This window comes from Nannospalax galili, unplaced genomic scaffold (genome assembly GCF_000622305.1).
Source record: "Nannospalax galili isolate Female #2095 unplaced genomic scaffold, S.galili_v1.0 scaffold291, whole genome shotgun sequence".
In the NCBI taxonomy this organism is placed as follows: Eukaryota; Metazoa; Chordata; class Mammalia; order Rodentia; family Spalacidae; genus Nannospalax; species Nannospalax galili.
The window spans coordinates 3,146,826-3,169,323 of record NW_008330588.1 but is presented as its reverse complement, the minus strand read 5'-3'; the positions used below and the strand labels follow the sequence as shown (position 1 = coordinate 3,169,323).

Genomic DNA, 22,498 nt, shown 5'->3' with positions numbered 1-22,498 from the left:
TGGGCTATCATAACTAGACCCTGCCTCAACAAAAAGAAAAAAGAACCAAGCAGTAAGCATTTGGTATTCTGAAGTATTGTGAGTCAAGGTAAGAATCAACTTTTAGGGGCCGGAGAGATGGCTCAGCGGCTAAGAACACTGACTGCTCTTGCAGAGGACCTGGGTTCAATTCCCAGCACCCACATGGCGGCTACGAACTATCCTTAACTCCAGTTCCTGGGAATCCAAAGCCTTCTTCTGACTTCCAAGGCATTGCATGACATGGGTGCACTCACGTACATGCAGGCAATACATTCATACACATAAAACAATAAATAAAATATTTAAAAAAAGAAAAAAATAAATAACAGTTCAAACCCAGGGCCTCAGGCATCCTGGGCAAGTGTTCTATCAGTGAGTGATATCTCCTAGCCCCAAAGCTGTAAGAAACATAGCAATTCTTTTGTCATGCAACCCAAGGAAAGTTCTATAGGAAATATTTACTCTTTCCAGGGCCTCAAACACTGAGCTTATCCCAATGCTAATCCTTTTTTTTTTTTTTTTTTTTTTTGAGACAGGGTCTCACTATGCAGACCAGGCTGGTCTTGAACTCAAAGAGGTCTGCATCTGTTTGCCTCTGCCCCTGGGTGCTGCGATTAAAAGAATTCATTACCATGCCAGGCCTGCAAATCATTTTTAAAATGACCATATTATGTGACCTATAAAGTCCCTTCTAAATTCCCATAGTAAAAATATAAACTGGACCTGCTGAAGCAAACCTATGTTAAGAAGCACACAGTCGCCACCTTGTGTCCAAGAGTTTTCATTACACCCCAAATTTTACTGCCAAAGAACACACGTGGGCTTTCGAACCATTACAGAATATAGCTTTATTTATAGAAGTTTACAAATAAAACATTTACAGTCCACATGACATAAATTATTTTGTTTTCTAGTTCTTTTCATAACACCTGAGTTATTTAAAAAAAATACTGTGATGGAACTGCAGAACTGTAAAGGGAAATGGGAATAAAAACTTCTTTGTAAAAATCATTTTTTTCTTTAAAGCAGATTTCCAGCATATCAGCATCTCTTTGGAAGAGGACTTACTAAAGAAATGGATCTTAGGCTACCCAGATAGAGACATCTTTTAAAAGCCCAGGGTAAAGAAGGACTACTGAAAAATGGCTCCCAGCTGACACATAGACACTAAAAACTTTGAGGGGCAAGGACAGAGGCAGGTTAGGAGCGAGATGGTGGCAGAATTCTGTTCCTGGCTAAGGGAGCATGATTTCCCTGCTAGTACTAATGAGAGAGAGAGAGAGAGAGAGAGAGAGAGAGAGAGCTTGCAAGTGGTAATACCAGGTGAGAAGGGTCCATTAAACAACTGATCACCTCTTAGACTTCTAGCATGTACAAATGCTTAAAACAGCAACTTCAACACTTATAAGTCTAAAGAGCAGTTGCCACATTTCAGTTCATGAGGCCAATCTGTTGCCAGTGGAACTTATTGGAACATCTCTACTCCCATCCTACCTAAGCTTTGACTGGGGCTCGCCCTCTGCACCAAAGCAGTTCCGGGATCTCCGTTTAAGGCAGCTGTCTGTCTGCACAGAAAGTTCTCAAGTTCATGTGAAGTGACAGAACAGGCAAGCACTCTATTTTAAATGCTTCTCAATTTGTTCACTATTAACATTTTTAAGGTCTTCTAAATTCATTATTCTATTATAACCCAAAGGTTTTTTTTTGTTGTTGTTGTTTTTGTTTTTTTGGTCTTTTTGAGACAGGGTCTCCCTGTAGCCCCAGCTGTCCTGGAACTCACTATGTAGGCCAGGCTGGCCGTGAACTCAGAGATCTGCCTGCCTCTGCCTCCCAAGTGCTGGGATTAAAGGCATGTGCCACCACGCCCGGCCGACAAAGGGTGTTTTTAAGGAATGACAGGATCTATAGCGAATGATAAAATTAAAATTGTAATACAACAATGTAAGCTAGGTAAAGTCAAATCTCCCACTTTTACTTATTTTTTCATTTTGTTTTTGTTTTGAGACAGGGTCTCCCTGTATCCCCAGCTGTCCTGGAAGTCACTATGTGGACCAGGGTGGCCTTGAATTTACAGAGATCCACCTGCCTCTGCCTCCCAAGTGCTGGGATTAAAGGTGTGTGCCACCATGCCCAGCTATTTTTTTTTTTTTTTTTAGGTAGTGGTGGTACTAGGTAGGAATGAAACTTAGGGCCTCAAACATACCAAGCAAGAGCTCTCCCGCTGAGTCATACCCTAAGTCCTAGAGTCTTAAATTTTACATTTTTATTTGTATTTTGTCCTGTTGAGACAAGGTCTCTACGTAGCCCATGCTGGCCTGAAACTCACTATGCAGCCCAGGTTGGTATCAAACTTGATCCTCCTGACCTCACCTCTCAAAAGCTGGGATTATAGATGCCCCTGACCACACCTGGCTGAGCCTTAAATTTATTTATTTTTTGCTGGGATTAAAAGAGTGCTGGGATTAAAAGCATGTGCCACCACACCGGGCCTGAGCCTTAAATTTTGAGTGTCATTTTCTGCTAACTCCTGAAAGCAGTTTGAGGAAAAATAAAACAGCAAAGACAAAGAATAATTTTCAAACAATAACAACAATGACGATGATAAGCGATAATATAAAAAGTCAGCTTCTGACATTCAAGGAATTGGTTCTTTGGTAAAACTGGTAATCCTGACATTCGATCTAGACCTTGACTACTGAAGTTTCTTCCTCCTTCTGTCTGTTCTCAAATCCACCCAAGGCCAAGATCAGGAGAGAAACTGAGCAAGTGTCACCAGCAGCTATCTGAGGTGTCTTCTTCTTAGGAATATTCCTGGTTTGAGGGATGTTTCTCCAAAAAGAAGGGGGAAAAAAATAGATGCTGTTCTTAATTTCTAACAGTGGACAGTTTTTCTGTGGCAAAAACAGAAAAACTCAGGCGTTGGCAATGAAATATTCTTTGTCAGTCATGTGACACGGCCCCTGGGCTCTGACTGTGGGCACCACTAACAAAGGCTCTAGGAGAGATAGGCTCCCCAAAGTGGCTAAGGAATCCACATTATCAATATGATAATAATAAATTAATTAATTCACCTAGTGAACCTGGAGATTGGCTCCCCTGGAAGGCAGGGCTGTGAGGAAGGGGTTCCACAGTGCCTGAGGCTGGCCTATAGTGTTAAAGACAAGCATACCCATTGGCTTTCTGGAAAGAATAAAAGCAATTTATACTTGGTTCAGTTCAGGATTCAATCTTGTTGTCTGGGGCCAGGGAGGAACTGGAGCTAGACAGTGCCCTTTGAACCCATGGGCAATCATGATGTCTACAGTGGCCAGACCTGAATGTTTGAGCTCATGGTCCAGAGTCCCCTGGTATTCAACTTTTATTTCTGCAATTAGCAAGTTCTGAGTTTTGCTTGCTACCAATTCCACTTCTGATTACCTTTGTCACAGTGAAACATAAATGTATTCCGATTCTATAAGTCAGCTTCCACTTGGCAGAAGTCTTGACCAGGGGAGGTAAATTTGTGCAGTTTCTCCACTATTACAAACATCTTAAATGTGCTGAGAATGTGCTCCTAGTGAGGCACCTAAAGTTATCTAGAAAAAGGGAGCTGAGAGAGGATGTGCGAATCACTGCAAACCAACTGATTTCTTGCAGGCCTCCTGCCCCTCCATTCTGTCAGTGTTAATCTGAAAGAGGTGGTCTATGCAACCTACTGGCTCACCTGGCAGGTTACATGATATAGGTACTGCCCACTAGCAGTATCTGCCATCTAAATGGAAACCAAGGAGCACTGAGGAGACAAGACATCACTGGTTGTACTTCCTCCCTGTCTCTACCTGCCCTACTCATCTGCTGGGACCATCAGTCTTCTTTTGGACAGACTCTGAAAATAAAAAACGGGAGGGATTCCTGTCTCTTGCCCTTTTGCTACAAGAACACAAGAACGGTGTCAAGAAGAACCAGCTTAAAGACCAGGGTACACATTTAGAATCACAGGCCCCAAAGTAGGATGTTACCCTGATGTTTCTAAATGAACCATGACCTCTGAAATTTTTTTTTTTTTAACATCATAAAAGATTCAACATCTCTTAGGGCTGATTTCAAGAGAAAGAGACGAGGGTGACCAGAGGAAAAGGGAGACTTGTCCTGCACATGGCATTTCAGTTCCAGAATCACTGTGTGGAAGAGGGTGGGGAAAGGGTTTGAGGAACTGCCTAGAGAACAGTTACCAGGGCGGCTTCTTCCTAGGAAAGAGTAGTTTAAAACAGCTGACATCTGAATGCAGGCGGGAAGTCTGTGCCAGTTTTTAAAGAACTGCCTTTTCCATGGTGCTTTGTGGATGCTGAGTCCTCAGGCCAGGGACCAGGCAGCCCAGAGCCCGATGTGCCATTCCACTGGCTCCCAGCAAGGTCCTACCCAATCTGGATCTGTCCTGAATACATAGTGAGAACCAGCATGATGGTGAAGCCTGTTAGGAGGCCAAGATTCTGGATAACAAAGGGGACCAAGAAGGTACCCTTCCTTTCATCTTCTCGACAGACCTCGTTCATCTCAGGGAACTGAGAAAGGAGAGAAAAAACAAGATAGTTGCTTTTGGTTTCATCATCTTGTCCATCAGGGCAATGGGACATGTTATGGTTTGGATCTGAAATGGTCCTGACAGGTTTAGATGCCTGGTTCCCAGTGAAGGTGCGTTTCCTGAGGTTCTGGAGACTATGGGAGGTAGAGCTTAGCTGGAGAAAGTAGGTCATTGGAGGTCATGTCTTTGAGGGATATATTACCTAAGCTCTCTGCTTCCTATTCTCTGCCACACTTTCCTCTGCCATGATGTTCTGCTCAACTGCATGGGGCCGAGCAATCGTGGAATGAACCCTCTGAAACTGTGAGCCAAAATAAACTGTTCCTTCCTTAAATTGTTTTTGTCAGGCATTTTACTCACAGCTATGCAAAAGCAGCTACTGCAACTTGGGTGTCAGAAAAAAGTAATACCACAGGTATAACTAGATTGTTATAGTCTTGTGAAGGTACTTACCTTGACTTACTGAACATGTGAAGTACTGAACATGTGAAGATGCTTACCCTTCATCAAGTATGGAACACATGCATACCTGTGGCCTCAGGTGTTCAAATGTTGGCTGAGATAAATAAGCTTTGATTTTAAAAAAATAAATTTTTTATTGTAGACTTTAAAAACATTTGATGTTGGGGCTGGAGAGATGGCTCAGCGGTTAAGAGAACTGGTTACTCTTATAGAGGACCTGAGTTCCATTCCTAGCACCCACACAGTGGCTAACAACCATTAGTAACTCCAGTTCCAGAAGATCTGATGCCCTCTTCTGAACACTGTGGGTACTGCATGACATGGCTGCACTTACATACATGTAGACAATTCATCCATACACACAAAATAAAAATAATAAATAAAATATTTTTAAAAATACTTAAAAAAACACTTGATCTCACCTTCTATGCTGAACTCCAAAATAAGACATGGTATGCTAGCTATATGCACAAAAAAGGGGGGAAAAAAAAGAAAGCAAGCCAGAAAGAAGAAAAACAAACACTTGAAAAGATCTTTTCATTACCAAAATATCTTCATCAGTTCTTTGAGAACTCTATCAGTTGTATAAAGAGACCAAAAAAGGAGCTACAAGATGGCTACGATTCAAGGCCTCATATTACTAAGCCAACAGAGGCAGGTGACAATTATGAGATTATCAAGCCAAAATATATTCAAGTCATGAGGCATGCTTCCCCACAAGAGAAGAATGGAAAAAAAAAAAAAAAGAGTTTCCAGGGGTATGGCTTGATGGTGGTAAATGCTTTCCTCAAAGACATTAAAAAAATTTTTAAGTATCTTATTTTTAAAGATTGATTTTTATTTTATATGTATGAAGGTTTTGCTTGCTTAGATGTATGTGCACCCTGTGTGTGATTAGTGTCTACAGAGACCAGAAGGAGGCAGAGTCCCCTGGAACTGTAGTTACAGCTGGTAATGAACTACCACATGGGTGCTAACAACAGAACACTGCTGAGCCATCTCTCCAGCCACAAGATTTTATTTTTACCTATGTGTACTTGTGTATTTATACACATGAGTGCAGTTGTCTGCAGAGGCCAGAAAAAGGCTCAGTGGTAGAGCATATGCCTAGTTTGACATACACACAAAAGTCAAAAACTATGCCAGTAGTTCTTATTCTGGAAGTTGAGAAGAAGGCACCAAGGACACCTCATCTTATATATTTTTATCAAATGATTGCCAAGGAATATCCTATGATGTCTATGGTATATTGAGGAAAAAGAAATCAGGACATAAAATCGTTCATCCAAGTGATTACAGTATTTTAAAACAGATGTACAGAGGTAATGCATCCCTCAAGGACATGCCCATTGTTTTAAATAACATGCCCAAGGACATGTTGTTAGTTTATTTAGAAATATTTATTTTATGTGTATAAGTATTTTGTCTGCATGTATATGTGTATACCATGTGTATGCTATGCCCACAGAGGCCAGAAGAGGGCATTAGATCATGTGAAACTGGGTTCCAGATGGTTGTGAGCCATCATGTGGGGCTTCTGCAAGAGCAGCCAGTGCTCTTAACCGCTGAGTCACCTCTCCAGCCCCATAATGCTGTCACTGTTATTTTGTGGTAGAAAGATTATGGATAATGTTCCTTCCTTTTCTTTCACTCCTTCTTTTGGTCTACATATACTATAAAATGTAACAATCCCGGGCTAAGTATAATTATTTTCTTTAATGACATGCTAACAGAGACATGACACTTCTTTCTTTAAAACCTAACGCCTTGCTGGGTGTGGTAGTTCACACCAATAAGCCAAGCCCAGCAACCAGGAAGCTGAGGCAGAAAGACTGCAATGAATTCAAGGCTAGCCAGGGCTAGAGACCCAGTCCAAACAAACAACAAACAAATGCTAATGCCTCCTTCAAAACTATTGAATAGTTACATCTTAAATCAGCGAATTGTGTGGTATATGAAAGACATCTCATTAAAGCTGTTCTTAAAAACTAAATCATAAGTTGGGCATGGTGGCTCATGCCTATAGTCCCAGCACTTGGGAGGCAGAAGTAGGCAGATCTCTGTGAGTTCAAGGCCAGCCTGATCTACATAGTGAGTTCCAGGCCAGTTGGGGTTACAGGGAGACTCTGTTGCAAAAAGACTAAAACAAAACAACAAAAAGAAAAGCAAAAAAACCCAAAAAACTAAATCCTAAACTGGGCGTGGTGGCACATGTCTTTAATCCCAGCACTTTCGAGGCAGCATGGATCTCTGTGAGTTCCAGGTCAGCCAGAGATGCACAATAAGACCCTGTTCTCAAGATGGTGCTAGCTGCCAAGCGGGAACCCTGGGAAAGAGAACTGACTTCCACAAGTTGTCCTTTGACTTATATAAGACAGCATAACAAATAAATAATAAATAAACAAATAAATCTTAGCTGTCCTGTACGGTATAATAATCTGGCCCAGTTCTGCCTAGGGCACACTTAACAACACTTACCATATCAGCCAGAGCAATATACAAGAACATTCCGCCAGCCAGTGCAAAAATCCAGTTGGGAGAAAAATGGCTGCCAGCCAGGATGCCAAAGGCCAGACCCACATAGCAACAGCAGGCAGACAGGAAGTTGAAGAAGAGAGCCTGCTGGATGCTCATGCCAGCATTGAGCAGGATGACGAAGTCTCCTATACCAGGGAAGAGAGCAGGAAGGAAGCTGCGTCAGAACACTGATGAGTCAGAGTGCTTAAACAACGGATGAAGTGTGGGTTTTTACCCAGCCCCAGTCTCAATGCTGATGCGAAGATGAAGCCACCTTCATGTTCCTGTTTCAGAGCTACTTCCATCTTCTAATTCTGGCCTTGGCCTCCCAGCCTAGGGGCTGGAAATAAAATAACTCACAGCATTTTGAGCATACTTGAGCAACTAGTGATGGCCTTATTGTACCCCATTGAGAGGATGGAAATAATTCACAGGACTCGGAAAGCAGATGACCAACTATCAATGGCCTCATTTCTCTTTCAACTGATGGTGAAATAGAAAGACTCCCCTTCCTCCTAACTATTATATAATGGATGGTACATTTAGGAAACAAAATTAAGTGGGGGAGAAGTTAGTTACAAGCCAATAAATGGCAAAGCCAGGACCTTGATTTGAGTCTAGGCTTCTTAGTCTCCCTGATAAAACTAAGTAGTCCCTTAAGCTCTGACTCACTTACTTTATCCACCCACCATACTTTAACAGACTTTCAGCCTCTCCAGGATGAAAAGGATATAAGGGACAACCTTTACTGAGCACTTAGAATAGTGTGTGGCACCTGGTATGTCCTTTTCAACATTTGTTTGCCTGCATTCCTCATGATGGTTCTAAAAGGCAGGTGCTATTATTCACCACACTATCGATACAGGTGGAGAACTTGATCCATAGTATTTGAGACTCATGGGAGAAAAATCTCTCTGTAAAAACCTCCATCATTCTAAGCCATGATCCAGTCAACTATTACGGTTCAGTAGTTAGATGGGATACAGATGACGTCAATGTGTTAATTATATGAGCAGTGTGGTGGTGGGAGGCAGGGGTATGAAGGGATGGAAAGGATAGCTCAGAACAAAACTGGGAAGCTGGCACAGAGGGACAGGAAATGCACACTCACCCAGCTCATGTGGGAACTCCTCACAGAGAATGGCCACCGACGTGCTGATGCCTTGGAATACAGACACAGTGAAGGAGGCACCAATGGCCAGACCATCAATGAAATTGTGAAGGCCATCACTCAGGGTGATCATCCAGGCCAGGGTACCAATATCAGAGTAGCGGACCCCTTTGAGCCAGTAGCAGGCACTCTGGGATGCCTGTAGGTCCTATGAGAAAGCACATCTCTATGGGCTGTAGAAGACTACAAGGTGACTCAGGCCTTCTAGGTGGCTCATGAAGGTCATGCCATAGCTTCTCAAAGGCACCCCCAGCAGCTGATGGCACTGACCTGCACGGACAACGAGCCCACAATGACCTTCTCGTCCATGCTAGGGGCCTTGCCATCCAACTCGCTGTTGCAATGCTGAGGAATCATGTGGTCCAGATCCCCATTTTGCAGCTTCTCTGTCACCCCCTCCTCCTGGTCTTTCTTGGAAGGAAGCGTCTCAGAGGCAAAATGGTTATGTCCATGGTGGTGCTGGACAGGAAATGGAGGGCGGGGTCAGTGTGACATACCAAAACCACCAGCCTAAGAGAGCACTTACTCAGGAGGACCACTCCAAGCCCTGGGAAGATCTTATTCCTACATCCAAAGAAACTGAGCAGGTTGGCCACACACTGGTACATAGAGAAAGCTGTTATATACAGCTACACCATGCACAAAAACAAGGACTTCACATTAGCTCTCCAAGTGGTTGCCTCTGGGTGTCACTCAGTCCAGTGAAGTGGCAACTACTCTAAGTACTTAGAGTTTCTTCTTCATGACGGCCACTACATTCACTTCAGTGACAGACAGTGACCACATGCCGGGCACCAGAGGAACCATACACCAGTCAGACCAGTTCCTGGATATCTTATTTCAGACATGCTGATGTGTATAATTAAGCCTTTCTCTATCGACAAAAATGTCAGGCTTACATAGTAAGCACCTTTACACGCTGAGCCCTTTCACCAGCCAACATCAGTTATTTACTTATTTACATTTTTTATGTGTATGAGTGTTTTGCCTGCATGTACACAAGTGCAACTTTGTCATGCAAAGCCCACAGAGGCCAGAACAGGGCATCGGATTCCCCAGGAACTGATGTTACGGATGTTGTTGGCTGCCGTGTGGGTGCCGGGAATTGAACCCAAGTCCTCTGCAAAAGCAGCCAGTGCCCTTAACCTCTGAGCCATCTCTCCAGTCCCTTATATCAGTATTTTTTGAGGCTCAAGGTCTCTCTGGAAGTTCCTTTACTTACAACTGGGCCTCACCTCATTTTTCTGCTTAAGGAGCATCTTCAAGATCTTCTCTGTGAAAAAGAAAAGGTAGAAACCCCCAAACACCACTGCAGACTTGGAGACATAGTAATCTTCCACGGGATTGAACCCAAAAGCCTGTGGACCCAGGAAAACAGAATGTGTTTAAGAAAACAAAAGCCTCCACTGCTCCCTCTCATCAGTTTACCACTCTCTCCACTCTAGGAAAGAGAGTCTGGGGGACTCTGCTGTCTACCCACTCTCTTGCCAGCAAACTCTAACCTTGATGTTGCCCTGATGTGCTAGCACTGGCTTAGATAGGTTAGGATTTCTCTTCTGACATAAAAGATAGACAGAGAGACCATCTTTCGGATTTCTACCCCCCATCCTGGTCCTGGGGTTTGACCTAGGCCTGCATGCATACATGCTAGGTAAGCACTCTACCAATGAGCTGTATCTCCAGCCCTTAGGACTTTAATCTCAGGAAGAATAATACCGTAGGTGGTTTTCTATTTTGTTGTTGTTTCTTTTTTTAGACAAGGTCTCATTCTATAGCCCAGGCTAGCCTCAAACTCAACTTCCTACCTCAGAATTATAGGTATGAGCCGCCAGGCCTGGCTTGGTTTTCTGCTTTTAATGAGGACTGTTTTAATTTCTGTTATTATTTAGTCTCATAAACACCCAATCATCAAATTCTACACTTAAAGGGAGGACACTTGTGTCTGGTTTCTGTCTCAACTAGTGTCCCTGGCTGATCTGCCTATAAATACAATGGGAAGTGGTTTAATTATGATTTCTAAAAAAGGGAAATCCATTCCCCAGTTTCACAGCAAGAATTGCAGCATCTTCCTGACCACAGACCTAGCAGGGACCACAAACCAAAAAAGCAGGCTATGTCCCTGTGGGCATCAATCTTGGGATCATTTGAAGCCAGACATGGTGAAACATGCCTGAAGTCCCAGCTTTTGAGGAGGATGAGGTAGGAGGACCACTTGAGCCCAGGAATATGAGGCAAGTCAGGACAACAAAGATTCCATCTCTCTTTTTTTTTTTTTTTTTTTTTTTTTTTTTTTGGTCTTTTTCAGACAGGGTCTCCCTGTAGCCCCAGCTGTCCTGGAACTCACTATGTAGACCAGGCTGGCCTTGAACTCACAGAGAGCCGCCTGCCTCCGCCTCCCAAGTGCTGGGATTAAAGGTGTGTGCCACTACGCCCAGCTTTAGATTCCATCTCTTTAAAAACATAATACAAGTATTTTTTTTAAAGACTGGTGTAGGGAATATGTTATTTTTAGTTCTTCCTAGAAACTTCACTTATTAAATAAAGGAGAAAACAGGATTCACTGATGAGAAAGGACAGGGGTAGGAACCAGGAGGACTGATCTTAAGTTCAGTTCCTGCTTTATGGTGCCAAGTATCCAATGACCCTCTCCTCTGTTTCCTAATGGGAAACAGGCCTCAAAGAAACTCCATTCCCAGCACCCAGGAGGCTGAGGCAGAAGGACAGTGAGTTTAAGGCTACATAGTGAGACTTTGTCTCAAAAAATAGACTCCATTTCTCTCTGGACAGGTCAAAGATAAAAGCTGATTCTAATGAAGGGTGGGTGGGTGCTTTCCCTTTAGGTTTATAGAGGGCTACCATTCAGTCAGCCCTTTAGAGCTGGCTTCTAAGAGACATAAGGTCAAGTTCAAAAGAAGCACAACATTCAAGTCAGCTCTCTAGAGGAATAGCCTAGGCAAAAGCAAAGAGAAAAGAGGCAGCTTCCCATCTTGCCACAGAGCCAGGAGGCATGGTAGGATTTAGAAGCATGGATTAGGGAATTATCAGACCTGGACCCTAGGCTTAGGGTAGGGACCTCCTGTGCAGGTCAGATTCTGTGAATAAAATATGACTCAGTTACAGATACTACAGCTGATTCACTAAGAACACAAAACAACACTTTGGAAAACAGAGTTCTCAGAAGCATGTGGAATCCTCTTTTGCCTTTGCTCATCCTCTTTTGCCTTTGCTCAGGCCTGCCAGACCACCTACAACGAAATGCCTTGTGCTTATTATAATTAACAGGTCTAGTGAAGAGATTTTTTCTTACCAAATCAGATGGAACATTCCCAGGGCTGACTACCCAGCCTTCCAAATACCAGGCTACCTTCTCTTCAGTGGAGGGCGTTCTCATTTAGTAGGCAAAGGTGCCATGGATGTATGTGGAACTATTTCCTTTGAACTCTCCTTTCTCAAACGCCCTGCTGACTGAGTTGTTTTTGTTAGTTTGTTTGACTGAAACCCACAGATTCTGTTGATGTGTTTCTACTTCTCTGCAAAGCCCCATACCAAAAGCCTAAAGTACACTTAGGAGGTGCTCGCACTCCCTTGGGGGTCAATCCTATTTTTTTGGCCCATTTTATACAAAGAACAGAGAGGTGAATGGCTAGCCACCATCTGGAGATGGTGGAGATGGGATTTAAACTTGACTCTTTTTTTTTTTGGTGGTGGTGGGGGGTGGTCTTTTTGAGACACAGTCTCCCCGTAGCCCCAGCTAGCCTGGAACTCACAGAGATGCGCCTGCTTCTGCCTCCCAAATACTAGGATTAAAGGCATGTGCCATCCTGCCCGGCACTTAAACCTGGCTCTTAAACCTCTCCTAGCTCCTGTCTATATCCTAAATTTGTCTTCCAATCAGAAAGGACCCTGGAGGCCAGTTCCTATACCTTCCATGTACATGGAGGGTCCTCCCCCTGTGCCCACTGTCCCTAAGGAGACAGGGCACGCTCTGGTGTGAGTGCTGCAGCTTGCCATACCTCGGGGATGAGCTGGAAGAGGGCGTTGGAGTAGAGGGTTCCAATCGCCAGAGCTATGAAGTAGAGCAGCAGCCTCTTGTAAAAAGTCTTCTTCATGAAGGGCACCACGCTGGCCCCCATGAGGGAGCAGAGGGAGATGACGGTGACACAGAGGAGACCGTACCCCCATACTGCCAGCCCACCCAGAGCAGGGAGCAGGGCAACCACCATGAAGGGGAAAGAAGGTGGAGAGGAGAGTTGTGGGTATTAGCGAAGGAAACAAAACAGAAATCAGAGACAAGTGGGGAGGGAGAGAGAAATAGAAAATTTGTTAGTGATTCGAGTTCGATGCAATTTCCTTCAATCAGTGCCAGAGAAATGAGAAGTGGTTTGCTGTGGTCTTGGAACTCTGTGACTCCTGTCCCTCCCCTGAGGTGGCCTGGTCTTTCACACCTGGTGTGATTAGCATGCAGAGCAAGGCACTGTTTCCTTGCTCTATGTTGTGTGCTCAAGCCCAGCAGGCTTTGGACTCAAGGGTTGTTTAAGAGGACACAAAAGCAAATGGGAAGAGAACATTCAATGTCATTTGCTTTGCTTCTGCATATTTAACCCAAGTCACAGAGGCACATGTGACACTCACTACCTGATGGTTTGTGTCACAAGATACAACAACATCACATGAAGAGCAGAGGGAATGTCAGAACAGTAAGACCTGCTGCTCACAAAATTCAGTCTCTGAGCTTCTCAGCTGGGCTTATCTGTTTCCATTTCCGTTGCAAGGGACTCGAGTGTAGAAAGCAGAGTTCCAAGATCAAGCTGTCACAAAAAATTATTTGAAATCCATTTTCCAAGGATTTCCATTTCCAAGTGTGTACTTACAGACACACTCTGGTCTGTAAGTACAGGGCCTAGGAAAGGGCACAGAAGGGTACCAGGATGACAATCCTAGTGTAACCCAAAGGGCAGAACGTGTACAATGATGACAGCTCCATTCAAACAGGCAATGAGGCATTTCATTTCAAATCCTTAAAAAGTTAACATTCAATTGCCAGAGCTGAAAAATAGCCCAAGATGAGGCCTCCCTTAGGAAGGATGTTCCAAATCCACATGGGATTTGGAAACTGTCACAGGAGCTAACTTTAGGTCATTTCTTCTCTTATGATAAAAGAACAAGTGGGGCATAAGAGCCCACATGGAAGCTTTTCTGGGTCAGTCTTTTGGTTGAGAAGGCTAGGAAGCCCTGACATGTTTGCTGTTTTGATAGGGCCTCACTATGTAGCACTGGCTGGCCTTGAACTGCTTCTTCTGCCTCCTATTGCTGGGATTAAAGGAATGCACCATCACACCCAGCTTGATGTGAGTTATTACAAAAACTTTAATCACAGCAAAGTGGTCAATCATATAACTACACATTACCTCCTTCAACAGCAAGATATGCCTGAGCTAAAAAGATGGGTAGACTGTCAACTTGGGCCTTATTTTTGTAGCTCTTCAGTGATAACAATTTTTAAAAATTACCAAACATTTAAAAACAATCAAATAGGGGTATCAGGAAGCCAGGCCTATCAGGAAAATGTCAAGATGCAAGGTATATTTTGTTTTGCTCTGGTTTTGGTTTTCTTGGGACAGTCTTTTGAAGTTGCCCAAGCTGGCCTAGAACTTGTTGTGATCCTCCTGCTGCCTCAGATTTCCAAGTGTCATGATTACAGCATTAGCTACCACAGCTGGCTTATTTGTACTATATTTGGCCCTGTATACTACAAAGGATGGTCTAATTAATATCAGGATCATTCTTTTTTAAAAAAATTTCTTTCTATTCCTTTTTTTTTTTCTTTTTGGTCTTTTTGAGACAGGGTCTCCCCGTAGCCACAGCTGTCCTAGAACTCACTATGTAGACCAGGCTGGCCTTGAACTCACAGAGACCCACCTGCCTCTGCCTCCCGAGTGCTGGGATTAAAGGCATGCGCCACCACACCAGGCTTGAACAGCCAGTACTCTTAACCGCCATCTTTCTAGCCCCTTTATTTTTATTTTTAAATTTTATGTGTATGAGTGTTTTGCCTGCATGCATGTAAGTGCACCTGTGTTGTGCAATGCCCGAGGAGCCAGAAGAGGGCATTGGATCCTCGGAATCTGGAGTTAAGGACAGCTGTTAGCTGCCATGTGGGTACTGGGAACCAAGCCCAAGTCTTCTGGAAGAGCACCCAGTGCTCTTAACCACTGAGCCATCTCTACAGCCCCAGGATCACTCGCTTTTGAGGCCAATTCTACAACATCCACTCTTAAGCTCCTTTCTTTCTGCTTCATCTCTCATGATCAATTAGGATCCATACATGAATAGCCCTAAATTTCCCTTGGAATACAGGGCCTGGCACATCACACCAAAGGTATTCACAGTGCCTATAAGCTACAAGTTCTCCATGGTCTCCTATAAAGGGGGACTCAGGTATGGAGTCAAGAGATTCTCAAGAGGGGGTACAAAAGCTAAAAGCCTTGCATCTGACATGACCTGAAGAGGCCAGAGGCCAACCTGAGTAAATAGAGGAGTGAGGGAAGTCATCAGTGACCCCTGATATGAAGGGTAAGTTCATTTGTCAGGTGGTGGTTGTTGGGTGCCTTAGAGTATGGGGAAAGAATGTCAGCTAGAGGAGGGCTCCATTGGGTGGCCCAGGAGGGAGGATGCGCGCGCCTGTTCTACTGCACCTCTGGGATGAGCTGGAAGAGTGCGTTAGAGAGCAGCGTTCCAATGGACAGGGCGATGAAGTAAGTGAGCACATATCTGAAAAACGCTTTCTCGGTGCAGGGCAGGATGAGGACTCCCAGGAGAGAGGCCAGGTTAATCAGTGAGACACTGAGGAAACCAAAGCCCCACACTGTGGAGAAACAAGAACACACGAGGCCCTCTATTACTGAGGGCAGGCACTCCTGCTGCTGGAGTAGAGGTGAGGGGCAGGTGGTGAGAATCTAGGCGCACGGAGACCCAGCAGCCCCTCAGGAAATGTCTGATGAATCCATCTCTTGCTAGGTGCTGGAGAGAAGCCTCCGAGTTAAATGTCAAGGCTGCTATCTAAAAGAAGCTTACCTTTTAGATGAAGAGACTGGAGGACCAACATGGAAGAACAAATTCCATGAGTTGGTTAATATGAGGGGTTATGCTGGCAGCATATGCTAGGTCTAGTGGCATTTGGTGGCTCTACATGACTTCAGAAAGGTAGTCAAGGATCTACTGGGTGGTGTGGTATTCATTCAGAGACAAGGTGAGTCCACTCTGGCTAGAGGGGAGGTATTGGAGAGTGGGGGTTCTGAAGTAGTCAGGGCAGGTCATAAAAGTTGGCACTCTTATGACTTAATGAAAACAGAGTGAGCAAAAACATATATACAGGCTAGTCTGGGTCTAACTCTGTGCTCACCAACCAGCCTACACAGGGTCTGGTGATGTAGTGCAGGAGTTTGGTGCACATCAATTATCGGGCTACCATCGCTCTATCCCCCCTACCTCTTTCTGTTGCTCACCTTCAATGGCACTTGGCTTCCCCTCCTCCGTCTGCTCGTTTTCCTCATTTTCCTGGTTTTCTGAGGTGCAGGCCTGGGAATCCAGCTGTTGGAGAACGGTGGGGCAAAACTCCTGCAACTCGCTCTTCCCGATCCGAGTCCGCTCGCTGAAATTGTGGGCTGTAAAGAGGTCTCCAGAACTGAAGCACTGAAACCCAGGAGCAATGGAAAGACTTTTAGAAACAAAAAGCTCTGCCCTGACCTGCCAAGGGGCAACACTCCAAGAGGTCGAGAGAAAATGGACATAGCCAAAATGCAGAGAATTTGGAGACTTATCTCTAGGGCAAGAGTAAGGAACTCCCAACACTTGAAAGCCTGATGGGTAATCTGAGATCAGCCACCATCACTCCACGAGCTGAGCACACTCAACTGTAAATGGCTGCGGGAAGAGGTTTTGGGAACAAACAGGTTCCAAGCTGGACCATCATCTCAGCTACTTGGGTAGCTGAGGCAGAGGGACTGGAATTCATGAACTGCCTGGGTTACAGAGCAAATTCAATCTCCACCTAAGCAGTTTTGTGAGATCCTGTCTTAAAAATGAAAGAAAAAAAAAAAAAAGATTTAAACAGAGGGCTGGGAATATAGTTCAGTGGTAGAGTGCTTATCTAGTATGAACACAGCCCTAGGCTCAATCCAGGTACTGGGGGAATAAAAAAGGAACAAGATTCTAATCACTGTAACCAGGGTGTAGTTTCAGAAAAACAGGATTCTATCTGTAAACCTGAAGATGAAAGTCCCATAGCTCCAGCCAGACACCAAATTTGGCTGCACTTGACAATAATTGCCCAGGGACTCCTCTGTTAAAATGCAGATTATAGATATTTTTATTTGAGTGTTGGCATGCACAGGGGGTTGGGCTCTTCGGAAACCAGGTGGAATCTAATCAGGTGGTACCAACACCTGGGGAGGGTTAGTTTCCTTGACCTTATACGACTACTGATAGAGTGTAAGGGAGGAATGTAGAGATTCAAATCTGAAAACAGAGCAAGCATGGGCTGGTTAGCAGACAATGACCTTGGGAGGCCTTACGTATCATTCCTGGGAAATGCTGCCACCACCACCCCTGCCCCCATGTATAGGTATGTGGTGTATGCACACATGTATGAAACCAGAGAAGAACATGGGTGTCTTTCTCTATCACCCTCTACCTTATTTATTCCCTTGAAACAGGGTCTCTCACTGAACCCGAAGCTAGGCTGGCCGCCAGCAAGCTCCAGATCTTCCAGTCTATGCCTTACAGCACTGGGATTACAAATGTACTTTTTATGTGGGTGCTAGGGATTCGAACTCAGGTCCTGAAGCTTTTAGGGCAAGTGCTCTTACTCAGTAAGCCATCTCTGCAGTCACTACCTTTTTCTTTTCTTTTTAAAAATATTTTAATTATTTGCATTTTACATATATGAGTGTATTGCCTGCATGTATATTAAACGTACCCATGCTGTACAATGCCCGTAGAGGTCAGAAGAGAGCGTTGGATTCCCCTGGAACTGGAGTTACAGATGATTATTAGCCACCATGTAGGTGCTAGGAATTGAACCCAGGTCCTCTACAAGAGCAGCCAGTTCTCTTAACTGCTGAGTTACCTCTCCAGCCCCTGCACTATCTTTTTGTAACTGTGCTTTATACACATAAACCTGTCCTTTTCTGAGTGTGGTTTTTACCAAGATCTACCTATGAAAGTCACACATCCCTCCAGGCATGGTGACAATGTAAACTTTTAGACCAATAAAGATTAAGGGCTGGGGCTGGAGAGATGGCTCAGCGGTTAAGAGTACTGACTGCTCTTGCAGAGGACCTGGGTTCGATCCCCAGCACCTACATGGCAGCTATGAACCATCCTTAAATCCAGTTCCAGGGAAATCCGAAGCCCTCTTCTGACCTCCAAGGCATTGCATGACACGGGTGCACTCACATACATGCAGGCAATACGCTCACTCATACACATATAAAAAAAAAAAATAAAAAAATTATTTTTATTATTTTTTGGTCTTTTGAGACAGTGAACTCACAGAGATCCGCCTGCCTCTGCCTCCCAAGTGCTGGGACTACAGGTGTGCACCACCACACCCAGCTAAACATACATTTTTTTTTTTAAATTAAAAATTAAAAAAACAATTAAGGGCTACACTCTGATGACCCTTGAACACTGCTGTAGACTCTAAGGCTCATGTGCAAGTCCTCTGGGCCCAGGCTGCCTCTCACCCAACTGCATGCCTGACATACTCAGCCAGACATCTGCCACACAGGTATCTCTACATTCATGCCACATGGTTCCCTTGTCCACTTTTACTCCAGTCTATTCACCCCTCAGGGTGTGGCTCCAAGACACCTCATGCACAAACCTGTGACTATCCAGCACACTCCTCTCCTTGTCTCATTTCTAAATCCCATAATTATGGTCCAGCCTGAAAAATGTGATGCTTCATTTTCATTTCATCAAGCTGAACTCCCCATCTTGGCTATAAGCTCCTTAACAGTGACTCATGTTTCTCTACTTCCCACAATGCTCAGTATGAGGGACAGAATGGATATATAGCCAGGCATAGTGACACATGCCTTTAATCCCAGCACTAGGGAGGCAGAACCAAGAGGATATCTGTGAGACTGAGGTCAGCCTGGTCTACACAGCATGTTCCTTTTGGGGCTATCGGGAGACCCTATCTCAAAAAACAAAATAAAACACACCAAAAACCCAGATTTTTAAATAAATACATATAAGACTCTGCTGGCTGGTTTTGATTGGGTTGTCACAAACAGCCTAGACTCTGAGTAGCAGAGATGATATGGAAGAATGTAGAACCAACACTCAAAAACCCTGGGTTCTAGTCCTAGTCCCCCACGGACTTTTGTGGGACCCCCTAAAACAATTTCTCCCAAATCTGAAGGGACTGTGGGTGCACCTGGTATACTGTGCAAATGGTAAACTCTATTGGAAATGCTGTCCTGACACTGTGGCTTCCAAGTAACCCAGGTGTAGTTCCAAACAACAGTCTGGGGGGTGGGGGCTGGAGATCCTACTTCTCATCCCTTTGTAAGGGCTTCAATACCATGTAGATAGATGATCAGGAGGTCCCAGTGGAGATGTAAACTATTCTGAGTCCAAGAGAGGTGGGAGATGACCTGTCCCTTCTTACCAAGCTGCTCAGTCACTGTCTGCCCAATAGCACTGAGAGGGGACTCTTACCGTGGAGAGGTTCCTCGGTCCTTGCTCCAACAGGGTGACATTATATCGGCCTACTCCCACATCCAGGTGGTTAAGCAGGGCCTTCAGCTGTGACAGGGTGAGGCTGTTACCCTCACCATAGCGCTGCATAAGATCATCCAGGAAAGAGGTAGCACTCAGAGGCACTGTAGAGGCAGATGAGGCGTGAGTCTGGGGAGCAGTTCTCCAGATTCCAAGCAGTGCTAACAGGAAGCAGCTAGGGAGGGCTGGGCGCAGCATCTTCATGGTGTCCAGGCACACCTACCAATGCAAGCCAGGGGAAGGTTAGGCCTTGCCTCTCCTACCTTCAAGTAACCAGCAACCCACCACCAATCACATGTCAAGGACGAAGGCTCCCTTCCTTCAGACCCAGTAAACATAAAGGTCTGACTGCACCTCCTGCTCTACGTGCTCTGCCTGGCTTTGGAGAAATCCTTAAATGACAATCAGAAAAAAGGACAAGCCAGGCATGGGAGCACATGCCTGTAATCCCAGCACTCAGGAGGTTCAGGCAGGAGGAACAGGAGTTCAAGACCAACATGGACTACATAGGAATCTGTTCAACAACAACAGCAGCACGACAAAGAGGGAGTATGAGTGGGGACATTTTCTTCAGTTGTTTAGTGACTGGTAAGGTGCCATGCTTTTGTAAATAACCTTAATAAAACTCACTGAGTCACCACAAGAAGGAAGAGAGGGAGGGAGGGAAACCGGAAGTAGAGGGGACTAGTTGGGAAGAGGGATGGGATCAATGAGAGGGGGACAAAAGGGTAATGGGGGATGAATATGATCCAAATAAATGTACATATATGTATTTAAATGTCATAATGAAACCCATTAGTATATATAATATATGCTAACAAAAACATTTAAAAATATTATTTAAAACTTTAAAATTTTTATTTTATGTATTGTATGAGTGTTATACCTCCATGTATAAATGTACCTGTGTCGTGCAATGCCCATGGAAAACAGAAGAGGGCATCAGATCCCCTGGAACTGGAGCTACAGACAGTTGTTAGCTGCCATGTGGGTGCTGGGATTTGAACCCAGGTCTTCTGTAAGAGCAGTCAGTGCAATTAACCACTGAGCCATCTCTTTAGCCATTTATTTATTTTATTTATTTGAAGGTTTTACCTACATGTAAGTGTACCAGCATATACAATGCCCATGGAGGAATAAGAGGGTGTTGGCTGCCCTGAACTGGAGTTTCAGAGAGGTGTTAGCTGCCATATAGGTACTAGGACCCAAACCTAGATCCTCTGCAGGAAGAGCCAGGGCTCCTAACTGCTGAGCCATCTCTCCAGCCCCAATAAAAATGCTGTTAAAAGGAGGGGGATGGAAATCAGGTAGAGGAGGTAGATTTAGCTCAGCAGTACAGTGTTTGGCAAAGTAATAGGCCCCAGGTTCCATCCCCAGCACCAAAAATCAGAAGTAAATGGAGAATTCAGGCTAAGAGCTCTTCCTGATCTTGTTACCTCCCAGCATCCACATGGCAGCTAATACCTGTCCTTTAAAACTCCAGTTCCAGGGGATCTGATGCCTTCTTCCGGCCTCCACGGGTACTGTACTATGAGATGGCTCAGTGGGTAAAGGTGCTTGCTGTCAAGTCTGACGACCTGTGTTCAAAGGTTCAAGTCCCTTGACCTCCACAGAGGTGCCATGGTGGACACACACACACACACACACACACACACTCTCCTCTCTCTCTCCCTCTCTCTCTCTCCAATAAAATTAATGTAATAGAAAATTTAAAAACCAATGATTAGGTTATGATTTTAAAAGGCCTTAGAGGGGGCTGGAGAGATGGGTTAGTAGTTAAGACTCTTCAGTCTGCTTTTCTGCATGTCTGAAACTCTCCAAAATAAAAGGTGCTTAAATAACACTATGACTGAAAGAGATAAAGCACAAAATAGGATGAGCATGGTAGTACACACCTTTAATCCCAGCACTTGGGAGGCAGAGGCAGGGAGATCTTTGGATCTTTGTGAGTTCAAGGCCAGCCTGGTCTACATAGCAAGTTCCAAGTCAGCTGGGGCTACAGGGAGACCCTGACTCAAAAGACAAAAAAATAATAATAATAAACAAACAAAAAAAGAATAAATAATCACAAAACAGCAAAAATGTATGCCATCAATAATTAAAAATATTTAGTCTATAATATTGAGAGCACATATCATTTTGATCCTTATTAAAACAACAAATTATATTTGACAGTACCTTGGCAACAGTGGTAGAAAGTTTGCCTAAAGTGCACGAGGCCCTAGGTTCTATGCCCAAAAATCGCAAAATAAATACAAATACCACACGTCCATGAGACTAAATAGCAGGATTTACCTTACTTCTAGAATTTACTTACTAAGAATTTCCCCAAATTTCTAGAATTTACTCTAATCAATGTAATTTAAAATATTTTATTATTTTTATTTTATGTGTATGCGTGTTATTGCCTGCATGTAGGTAAGTGCACCTCTCAGAAGACAGAAGAGGCCATTAGATCCCCTGGAACTGGAGTTATGGACAGTTGTTGGCTGCCATGTGGGTGCTGGGATTTGAACCCGGGTCTTCTGCAAGAACAGTGTTCTTAACTGCTGAGGCATCTCTCCAGCCCCAATCAATGTAGTTTTAAAAAATACACAGAAATGTGCTAAGTAAACTACATAAATTTTATGCAGTATCATGTAGCTATAAAAAGTGAGTTGTTAAATAAAAGCAAATTTACATAACACCATTAAGAACCAAGAAGGTGGGTCTAGAGAGATGGCTCAGTGGTTAAGAACACAGACTGTTCTTGCAGAAGACCCAGGTTTGAATCCCAGCACCCACATGACAGCTAACAGCTGTGCGTAACTCCAGTTCCAGGGGATCCGACAGCCGCTTCTGTCCTCCTTGGGCATTGCACAACACGGGGGCACTTACCTACATGCAGGCAATACACGCATACACATAAAAATAAAAATAAATAAATTTATTTTTTTTTTTGAGACAGGGTCTCCCTGTAGCCCCAGCTGGCCTGGAAC

At 44.2% G+C, this 22,498-nt stretch overlaps 1 protein-coding gene across 9 annotated transcripts in view; it reads right to left on the bottom strand.

The window, feature by feature from the left end:
- Positions 1 to 849: 849 nt before the first annotated feature.
- The window catches only part of Slc39a14 (solute carrier family 39 member 14), a 57,449-nt gene continuing 35,800 nt past the window's right edge, over positions 850 to 22,498 (bottom strand). For 7 of the 9 annotated variants that reach the window (XM_008850416.3, XM_008850431.3, XM_029554767.1 and 4 more), the window contains 8 exons: positions 19,461 to 19,739; positions 16,238 to 16,424; positions 12,746 to 12,915; positions 9,968 to 10,090; positions 9,003 to 9,191; positions 8,673 to 8,880; positions 7,523 to 7,707; positions 850 to 4,562 (listed from right to left, as the gene is read on the bottom strand). In XM_008850416.3, the coding sequence (XP_008848638.1) occupies positions 4,416 to 4,562; positions 7,523 to 7,707; positions 8,673 to 8,880; positions 9,003 to 9,191; positions 9,968 to 10,090; positions 12,746 to 12,915; positions 16,238 to 16,424; positions 19,461 to 19,724 (1,473 nt within the window). In that variant the 5' untranslated portion in view covers positions 19,725 to 19,739 and the 3' untranslated portion in view covers positions 850 to 4,415. Of the gene's footprint in view, positions 4,563 to 7,522; positions 7,708 to 8,672; positions 8,881 to 9,002; positions 9,192 to 9,967; positions 10,091 to 12,745; positions 12,916 to 15,427; positions 15,598 to 16,237; positions 16,425 to 19,460; positions 19,740 to 22,498 lie in introns of all 9 variants that reach the window. The other 2 variants (XM_029554768.1, XM_029554777.1) reach the window with 1 other exon arrangement.